Raw genomic sequence first — 10,734 nt, forward strand, 5'->3', positions numbered from 1 at the left:
CCCAAGGACACATTGCATAGCAGAGCAGGGAATCAAACCCACAACCTTCAAGTTAAAAAGATGACTTGGTCTACCACTGAGCTACCATAAATCATGCCACATTGTTTCTGATCAAGACCAAACAAAGGCAGAACACCAACAACAATCACCAAAGAATATGCACTGCAGATTTTATTCAAAATTATTAGAAAACAAACGTTTAATTTCTTTGTTTTCACTTTTAAGATTCACTGTGATTTGTGTAATGATAAAATAACTTTGCAATACAATGAAGTTTTTCATCATCCTGTGAGAAATAAAAGCATACGCATACATGAATATGTTGTATCTACAGAGGCATGTCTTGGCTGCAAACCCATGCACGCCCCATTGTTTTTGAAGGCACGGGTCTGACGTTAAACTTTGCTCTCCGTCTGATTAACAAACACACTGTGGTGCAACAGCAGCAAACAGCTGTGGCCTGAATCCGTTTCACCACGTTTCCCTTGAGAAATTCACTGTTTCACTTAAACAGAGAGCTCAATCACAAATATCTTCCTCTTTTAGCAATTGCAAGAGTGACTGGTATGAGTTAAGTGCACTGATTTATTAAAGAAATTATGATTTATTTACTTTTTGATTTTGTCTAGACAGTGGTCAAGAATACAGTCCTTCCAGTCATTGACCTGTAGCATTTGTCTTTACCTTAAAGGTACAAAGTTCTGTTAAAGCATAAAGTCATGTTGCATGGGGAGTCTGTAAGCTTGGCTGTCTGTTACAGGGGAAATGTGGATTTAACAAAATGCAATTTCATATTCAACTATTTGATAAACACTGATCGACATTTTTTCAATTTATCGAGCAAACAATCAACAGATTATTTGATTATGAGAATTATCGTTGATCGCAGCTCTACATTCAACAGTTTTAAATAAAAAAATACACATTGTGGCCATTGATTCCATGTATATGCAAACATGTTTCATGTTTGATGTCAGTGCTACATGTCCCTTTACTTTTTTACAAATTATGAGAGAGGTGCATGACTTGGGGACACATGGCCACATTATTTACAGGTGTGAACCCAAATCTGTGCTGACTGATGATGCATCAATGACCATCTCCTCAGTTGATGATGTCCTCTCTGACCTTTGAGTATTTTTCATACAAATTGGGACAAATACATTGATATATTTGTAGCCTGCTCTGCCACAATATTAACAATTATTACCAAATGCCATTGTTTTTAATGGTTAATGTTTTACTTTATGTAACACATCTCTCGCTCTCTCTACCTGTTACTCGTGCACACAAACATGTTGATAAGACACATATTTTCAGTCAGACTTTTTCAAAACATTATTTTTGTTCTTGCCAACAGACATAAGTGTATATTTGCGTACAGTGCGCACATTTTGATGATGTAATGTGTAAACAGATTGTACTTGATGCTGTCCACGTATGAGATTATCTTTCATGATGGATGATAATTATCGGGTATGAGCAGGACCAAATGTATTTCCTGTCACTAGCTGCCACTTATGTGAAGGTCCAGTGTGACTTATGTGAGAACTTGCAGCAGGAAACTACTGTGGCCTTTGTTTACCTGAGACTGTCATTCTTCCTCATGTGTTTGTCCATTAGGCTGCTGTGGAAACATTTAACACAACAAACACACAAGCGGGGGTGGCCGGGTGGACTTGAAACCTCAGTACATCTAAATTCTATTTATTTGATTGTTTTGCATTTTGCATTTTTGTCACACCTTTAGTGAGATGATACTTATCTGAGTAACAACCTGTATTGTTTGGAGGGGGTGGTTGTTGGTGGGGGGGGGGGGGTCTTCAGTACGTGCCCTTTAAACCGAGAAGGCGGGTCACATAGGGGGAGTAGTCTGCTCCTCTCTGCCACTGCAGTCGCCTCCTCCTCCTCCTTGTCGCCTGTCGGACCTGAGACTGCGGATTATCCGGGGGACTGTTGGTGCTCACTGGGGGGTCAAAAAAAATGGTGAAGATAACAACAGTTAAGACCAAGCCGTACGCGGACCAGAAGCCCGGGACGAGCGGTCTGAGGAAGAGGGTGACTGTGTTCCAACAGAACCAGCACTATGCGGAAAACTTCATCCAGAGCACTATCTCTGTCGTCGAGCCTGCGGAGCGCCAGGCGGCCACTCTGGTGGTGGGGGGAGACGGCAGGTTTTTCATGAAAGACGCAATTCAGCTCATCGTCCAGATCTCAGCTGCTAACGGGGTCAGTCATTGAAAGACACACTGTCCCTTTCCTGTCTCCCCTGTGTACAGTGTATGTTGTGCTAGCTAAAGTTAGCCAGCAAGTTAACATCGAGCTAACTGTTACGTTATGTGTTGTGCACATATTTAGCTGCACACTCACGGAACTCGGCAGTCAATGCCAATGGCTACACGTCATAACGGCACATTAGTTGCTAATATTATTGTAAAGTTTACACTTAAATGTGGTTCACGGCCCAGTTGCGTTTTTTTGTAAATAAAGTTAACGCGAAGTGATGCTACGTTAATGAATGAGCTAACCACTAGTGCTGCTCTACTATTCAAGCTCCCCTCATTCCTGTGGTAACAGGGACATTGTTGGACCAAACATGTCCTCCGTGTCTCTACATGTCCTTCTTTGATATTAAAGATAGATATTGCGTTTGTAAAATCCACTCGACAAAACTGTAAGGTTATAATAAAATAACAGACAAGTGTTATCAGCATCGTCACCATTTCCCCATTGGGTTTTTTACTGTCGTCCACTGCAGCTTGACCGCTGTGACCTTTTACATAAAGTGCATGAAGGACTGCTGCATATCAAATGATTACCTTTGACATTCACACACACATACTTCCATGACACTGACACGACGATCTGCTCTCCCGTTAACAAATCAAACCCCAAATCAAATTGCCTTAGTTTCAAACATAATCTAATGTCTTGTTAATGTGTATAAATGAGCAAAATAATGTTTTTTATTCGTAAGGAAGCGTGATAACCTGACACTGTTTCATAACAACTGCAGTCAATGAGATGCTATGGCTGCTGCCCTCTCTCACTCTGTTGGTACTGTACTGTACTGAGCAGGGGGCGTGACGTGCAACGTGCAGCCCGTCACGTTGCTTTGCTTTGCTTCCACCGGACCTTTTTATTAGGTACACCTTGCCTCTAATGGCTCGAGCACTTTAAAAATTGAATCGAAAATTGAATTGAAAGGTTTGACTATCTAGAATTACTAATATCTGTGACATCATTCTTACTAGTCAAAACTACAGTTTCAGATTGTCTGCAATTGAGTCGTTACTAGCCAGAATGACGTCACTGTTGCCATTCATGTGTCTGGAGTTTGTCATTAGTTATCTAACTTTATGTCTCATTCCACAGTTTCAGATACTGTATCTACAGCGTCATTATGACTTGTCACAATCCAAGTTCAAGAATAGTGACAAACCCCATACACACGAATGTCAAAAGTGATGTCAATTTGACTAGAAAAACTCAACTGCAGATATCTATAACTAGTTTTGAATGAAAGTTGCATATATATATATGTATATACACACATACTGTGTGTGTGTGTGTATACTTTTTTTTAATGATTAAACAAACGTGTTTTACTTATTGTAAAAACACCAAGACAGCTCATACACTTGTCGAAGTAGTAACTAATATTGATTGGTTCATTGATTTGCAGCCCTAAGTACATTGACTGCATCTTTTTAGGTGTCCACTCATCCACAGAACATCTATCTGCATTCATAATGCAGTGCTCGCATGTTCAAAACTACAACCTTCTCTCTCATTCATAGTTGTTGTAAAGCAAAGGTTGCAAGGTTTGTCACTGATACCAGTAGGCTCAAGATGTTCAAAGTTGTGGTTATTCTTTCTCTATGAGTGGCTGCTCTTATGCCACGAGGCAGTGAGCAAACATTGCCAAAGGTGGACTGATCAGGGTCATTGTTGTTCATACAGAATGTTTACACAAATGAAACCGCTTAAATAGAGTGATTTATGGCACTGGAATCCTAACATTTACAATGCAGTACATGCATGATATTTTTTGTTACCTCTGCAGGCAACATACAATATTTGGTGCACTAATATTTGGTGTTACTACTTTTGTTTTGTCCGAGCTGTTTGTATTTGTTGCAGTATTACTTCTTCAGAAATCTTGGACCACTCCGGTGCAGGTGATACTGTGTGAAGGATTTAAATCTAAACATCTAAAAAGGCGTATTCAACGTGTTTTGAAAAGTACTAATTAGTTGGGTTTTTTTGCATTTTCTTTTTTTTTGCCACGCGTATGCTGATCTGTGAATTTGCATATGTGTTCTGCCTGCAGATAAATCATCTGGTGATTGGACAGAATGGCATCATGTCCACCCCTGCTGTCTCCTGTGTGATCCGCAAGCTGAAAGCAGTTGGTGGCATTATCCTCACAGCCAGCCACAACCCAGGTGGCCCCAATGGAGACTTTGGCATCAAGTACAACATCTCCAGTGGAGGTGAGTGGTGACAACAGTATGCTCTCTATTAAAGTTAATCTCACTGTATTACTCTGTACACAGTGACTCCTTTTAAGCATACTTTTCAACCTGTGTACACTGTCTGCATTTGCCTCAGGGTCATTTTCAGGCTATAACTGTAACATGTCACCTTTGTCCACAGGACCTGCTCCAGAGGGCATCACAAATAAAATATTTGAGGTCAGCAAAAGCCTGCAGGAGTATCACATCTGCCCTGATTTGAAAGTAGACCTGTCCAAGATCGGAAAGCAGACTTTTGAAGTTGACACTTTCAAGCCTTTCACAGGTACATTTTTCACATAAATGCCCAATAACAATTTTTAGCAGTACTTTGGTCAAAATTTAACTTTTAGCTTTTACACATGATCAGATAATTATAATTACCCAATTATAATCATCTGTGAGTGATGAGTGATTGATATGTGAATGTCATGTATTATTAGGCAGAGTGTCATAAATGTTAGTTTTCTTTTTAGAACATCTAATCACCTGCCCCCCATCGTAACTTCTGTTTCTTTTTATTGATCTCAGTGGAGATTGTGGACTCTGTGGAAGCCTATGCTGAGATGCTGAGGGGTATCTTTGACTTTGCTGCAATAAAAGAGCTTCTCTCTGGAGCAAAACACATTAACGTCCGGTTGGATGCTATGCATGGAGGTATGACACAGCACGACAGTTTTATAATATTATTATTTAGAGTATAACCATCTAAAATAGTCCTCAGAAAGAAAGATTGTGCGTAGTTACTTCTGTATCTATGTGTTTAATGTGTGACCAACTTCATGGATGAGAAACCTATAATTAACTTAAATACTCTGCTGGGATTTGGGACTAATTTAATGAAAATGAAATAAATAAAGTAAAAAAAAATACACTGATATTTTGAACAGTTTAAAAGTTTTAAGTTTTAATCGAGAAAAATGCATGTGAAAAGCCTGATTTTTTTTTTTTAATTACTTGTAAATGAAAAATGTAGTTTCTTAATTTTCTCTTTGTACTGATTTCTTGGATAAGACATTTGAAGGCATTTCAAATTATATGTCTTTGTTCGTAAAATCAATCTTCTCATTTGAAACTAGACAAAATGACAAGGGAGACGTGTTCTGATGACTTCTTTGAAAATGTTAAAATTATAGTATTCATATTCTGACTATGTCATTCTCACAATACATAAAAAATGTGAGGGGTTTTGTAAGAAAATTAAGGGACATTTAAATGACTTATCATGGAAGAGCAGCTATTCCATCATACAGAATAAATCCATAATCGTAAAGGAAGTCCACTGACTCACCAGTTTACTGTGCAGTAATATGTTTGAATTAGTAATTGTTGCTGTGGAAAGAAAATACATATAATTTATGTTTGGGAAAATAGATGTTATTCCAGCTATAAAATCTGTAATGACACCATGCCTGTATTGGCATTTGTTTATGGATTCATAAGGTGAATTTTATCAGCATTATAACTCCTCAGCAACGTGAACTTTTACAGATAAAAGGAAAGATAAAATTCCATTAATCCAAATGACTGTATCCTGAAGTAGAGTGGTTCCTTTTAATGACGCTCTTTCTCCCTCTAGTGGTTGGTCCTTATGTTAAGAAGATAGTCTGTGAGGAGCTGGGCTCTCCCGCCAACTCTGCCGTCAACTGTGTCCCCCTGGAGGATTTTGGGGGCCACCATCCTGATCCCAACCTGACCTACGCTGCTGACCTGGTCAAAACAATGAAAGGAGGCGAATATGACTTTGGAGCGGCTTTTGATGGTGATGGTGTAAGTCCAGTTTTCTTCCAGAGTGTGCGATTCTATGCCTGTTAAATTGGGGAGAGGTGAGAGCAGAGTTGTGAAATAGTTGAACTGGATTTTCATGATGTCAGCTCTCATAAAACAAATTTAATAAACTCAGATTTATTATGGTTATAATTTCAGCTGGAAAAATAAAGGGGTGATGCTGAACTCGTTATGACTTTGGTCACTCTTTAGTGAGGACAGTGAATGTTTTTAATTTGCTGGTTTTCTTAAGCTTTGCCAACAAAACTTTTTTATATTCATTACAACAAAACATGTGTCCATTTAGTCACGTGTAACCTCGAGAAGAAATTGCATCAGTTAATCGAGTGAACAGATATTTTCTCATGGTTCAGGGAAGTCCGCCTTCTCAATGAAACTAAGCTACATCATGTTTGCTATTTGTGGTTCTTGACCCCATTCTGTCTGTGCCACATTGTCAGGATCGTAACATGGTGCTGGGTAAACATGGCTTCTTCGTGAACCCCTCAGACTCTGTGGCTGTCATTGCTGCCAACATTACTAGCATCCCTTACTTCCAGAAGACTGGTGTGAAAGGACTGGCCCGCAGTATGCCAACCAGTGGAGCCCTGGACAAGTAAATACCACATGACTTAACAGCCATTCTGAACTTATGCCTCTTGGGGTAAACCAAAAAAAACAAACCTATATCTACCTGAACTTCCATTTATTACAGATCTGTGTTATCATGTGTTCCAGTGTAGCTAAAGCTCTTCAGATGCAGCTGTATGAGACTCCAACTGGCTGGAAGTTCTTCGGGAACCTGATGGATGCCGGCAAACTTTCACTGTGTGGAGAGGAGAGCTTCGGCACTGGTGAGTAAGAAGTCATTAGATCTGTGCAGCCAGAAATCTTATCACCTGCTCACTCACTCCCTCTTTCTCCCCCCTCCACATGCTCACCTAACAGGCTCAGATCATATCCGGGAGAAGGACGGCCTGTGGGCGGTGCTTGCGTGGTTGTCTATTTTAGCCACCAGGAAACAGAGTGTAGAGGACATCATGAAGGAGCACTGGCAGAAGTTTGGCAGGAACTTCTTCACCAGGTCAGCACTGACCCTGTGCAGAATGGCTTGTGAAGTTTTGGGCTTCCCTCTAGTGGAAAATTAGAGAACTACAACACATGAAGGCCCAACTCAGTTGCCACCTTTTTTTTTAGGAAGGTGGTTTATGTCACTTGTTGTTAAATAGAATTGTGTTATATTGAGAGGTATTTTTCCATTCTTTTTCATAAAATAAGAATAACAGAAACGCATCTCTCCATAATGTAGTTCAGTTGAACTGTGTCAAAACCTGCATCTACCCCCTGGATTAGCTTAGAATTTCTGTTGTATTCGTTTTTGTGAGGTGTGAGGTGCACCCAATAAATGCATAAATGTGGGTCATGATCACATACTGATTGGTTCATCGTGGGGTTCTTTTCACATTAAAAGCAAGCTAAAATAGGAGAAGCTTGCATATACATGCTAAATAATCACCCCTGCACATTCAATTGACAAAGATGTTTCAATCCAAAATCTGAATTTAAACTTTGCAGGTATGACTATGAGGAGGTCGAATCAGATCCCGCCAACAAGATGATCAAGGATCTGGAGACGGCAATGTTCGAGCCGTCCTTCATAGGAAAGAAGTTTTCGTCTGGTGATAAGACTTATGAGGTGGCTGTTGCCGACAACTTCGCCTACACAGACCCTGTCGATGCTAGCGTGTCCAAAAATCAGGTAAAGAGCAACAATCTGTCAAGCTAGTCCTATGTATTTTTAAGAAATCTTAACAAGTGGTTGATTTAATGTTAGATTTAAGAGAACATCCCTATAATGACAGATAAAACTGTGTAGTTTATCGCACCTCATACATAGTTTCTCTGCATGATTTCCTGTTTCTGCACATTGTCATCTCCTCTGTCTCTCACTCCCTCAGGGCCTCAGGATCATTTTCTCTGATGGTTCAAGGATTATTTTCCGTCTCAGCGGTACAGGCAGCGCCGGAGCAACAATCAGGCTCTACATAGACAGCTATGAGAAGGACCCCCAGAAGATTTACCAGGACCCACAGGTCAGGCCAATACGGAGTAAATTCAGCCATTTCGATCCAGTGAGGAAAGAAAGACTAGACTATGAAGTCATCAGATAGAAAAAAAAATCAACATCATCATCTTTTCTCTCCAACAATTTCATATGTTAAAAGAAAGGATACCAACTAAGGTAACGGATAGAAAACAGGTCAAAGCTCTAAAGACTTGAGCTTCTCAAACCTTGATGCTGGGTGGAATGATCTGTAACGTGGAAGCCAGCCAGCTTGCTCCAAAAACATGTTCCAGAGGTAGTATAAACATGAGAGATGACGGAGATGCTTGGCCAAGTCTTGAGTTATAGCAGCTTATCAGCGCCAGTATTAGAAGAGGGAAACTTTTTAGCATAAGGGAAAAATAAAGAATACAAGTTCCAACTGGATACTAAGTTATTTTGACTGGTGTGGATAAGGGAGGTGATGTAGAACAAAGAGAGATGAGCCCAAAAAAAGTGAATAGAAATTCTACTCTGGCTTCTTTTCCTCCTTATTGCACTCACATGGGCAAACAGATAAGTGGACTCTTAATATGACAGATAAATGGTCAGTAGGTTAATGGTTGAGTTGGCTGACACCAGGTCAGTTTGATTTACACATCCACAGAGATGAACTTTGATTAGAGCAGATTTGGACGAGAGAAAGGACTCGAGTTTAGCTCATGACTGGCTCAAATTGTGGTTGAGAAGCAGTGTCAATAAACACTGAGAGATCTCTGCTGAGACCAGGACAGTTTATGTTTCTGCTTATAGGTTTGAAACACCTCAAGGGAAGGAAGTGGTCCTTTTATTCACATGGTTGCATCATTTCTATCAAGTGAAGATGAAGATTTTAATCTTAAGTGACTTTCACATGTATTTTTAGTGTATGCAAATGCCCCCCCAGTCCACACAATTGGCTGAGGTTTTAATAACAGTCACTATGGATACAGCTAACAATGACATATGTTGTTTGGTTGATTTTATTATGATTATTTTAAAGCTATGGTGACATTTTCACATGTGGTGTTATGTCGCAACTGTCTAAAAGTGAAAATTATTACATTGAGTCTTCATTGGTAAAGCTGGAACTAGAAAATATTGTATGTTTTGGCATTTTATTCACTTTTAGAAGTTGCAGAAATCTTTATCAAGTCACTAACTTATAATAACAGCTCTAATGGAGTAAAATGTTGTCTCCTCAAGTAGTAAACAAAGGATTAAAGCTTCAGAAATAGTACTGAATTTGAAAATTAAATTTTTCTAATAAAGTTAAAATATTAGAGGGACATTCAATTTCTTATCTCTTGAAATAGCTGAATAGATGTGAGTGTGTGTGTGTGACGACACCATGACGTGAACAGGAAATCATGTGTCTTGTGTTTGTGTCATCTCACTGTGCAGGTCATGTTGGCTCCTCTGGTAGACATCGCCCTGAAGGTTTCTCAGCTCCAAGAGAGGACTGGACGCACTGGCCCGACTGTGATCACATGATTCCTCTGTTACACTGCATCCATTCAGCAGCAGGGTACCTCCACTCTCATGGGGGGGGGTGAAAATAAACTTTTTTGTCCCCTTTAAAAAGAGAGCTGGATGCGAAACCTGGTTAAATCCCAGAAAATAAACAATGAGATTTACATTACACTGCCATCTTCTCATGTTAGACTAACTTGTGAACGCTAATATAGTTGTTGCTAGATCTTTTCAAGTTGCCATGAGGATATTATGGATATTAACAGATTTATGGAGCATTTAACTAAAACCAGAATTAAAGACTTATGGACTGTGTCTGTCAAAGGGTGTATTATATAATTTCTGTTCAACTACTGACCATTAATCAGCCCCCCCACCCACCCTGTTCAACTAAAACAGCCTCGAAACCTACACCACAGCTTAGGCCTTGACAACAAACATATCCACCAATAATAAAAGAACCTTACATAAAGTAAGAACTGTAGCCCTGTTCTAAATCTGTTTTTGTCTGTATTTTTTATTTGTAGTTGCACAATATTTAATGTATTTAATTCATATTGAGATCCCTGTCTTATGTGCACAAATGCTGCAATACAATTCACACATTCTGTACCTGCTTGAGTGAGTGTTGGGGGCCAGCTGTGATTGCTTTAGCAGAACCACGTTCAGAAAAGTAAGCGCTCACAAGGGAGACTGAGACAAGTGTGTGTTGTGGCATTGGTACTGCAGTGGTAGAAACTTCCAGGAGAGAAAAGGAAGAAGAAAAAAAGCATAAACTGATTAATTCTCACTCTGTATAAGCTTGAATAATGATAAGCCTTGTAAAGTAAGTGTCAAGAGATTTGTTAATATGAATGTCTTTCTGCTGTAGTTTTTCACCGGGGGGGGGAAGAA

At 39.6% G+C, this 10,734-nt stretch overlaps 1 protein-coding gene across 1 annotated transcript; it reads left to right on the forward strand.

Annotated features, from left to right (window-relative positions):
• The first annotated feature begins 1,893 nt into the window (after positions 1–1,893).
• Positions 1,894–10,337, forward strand: pgm1 (phosphoglucomutase 1). Its single transcript, XM_083887580.1, has 11 exons — positions 1,894–2,229; positions 4,334–4,496; positions 4,660–4,803; positions 5,049–5,174; positions 6,097–6,287; positions 6,746–6,900; positions 7,023–7,138; positions 7,233–7,368; positions 7,860–8,043; positions 8,243–8,377; positions 9,772–10,337. Exons 1-11 carry the CDS (start codon positions 1,984–1,986, stop codon positions 9,859–9,861), a joined length of 1,686 nt encoding a protein of 561 aa, XP_083743706.1. The 5' UTR covers positions 1,894–1,983; the 3' UTR covers positions 9,862–10,337.
• The last annotated feature ends 397 nt before the right edge of the window (positions 10,338–10,734 follow it).

This window comes from Microchirus variegatus (genome assembly GCF_963457635.1).
Source record: "Microchirus variegatus genome assembly, chromosome: 4".
NCBI lineage: Eukaryota > Metazoa > Chordata > Actinopteri > Pleuronectiformes > Soleidae > Microchirus > Microchirus variegatus.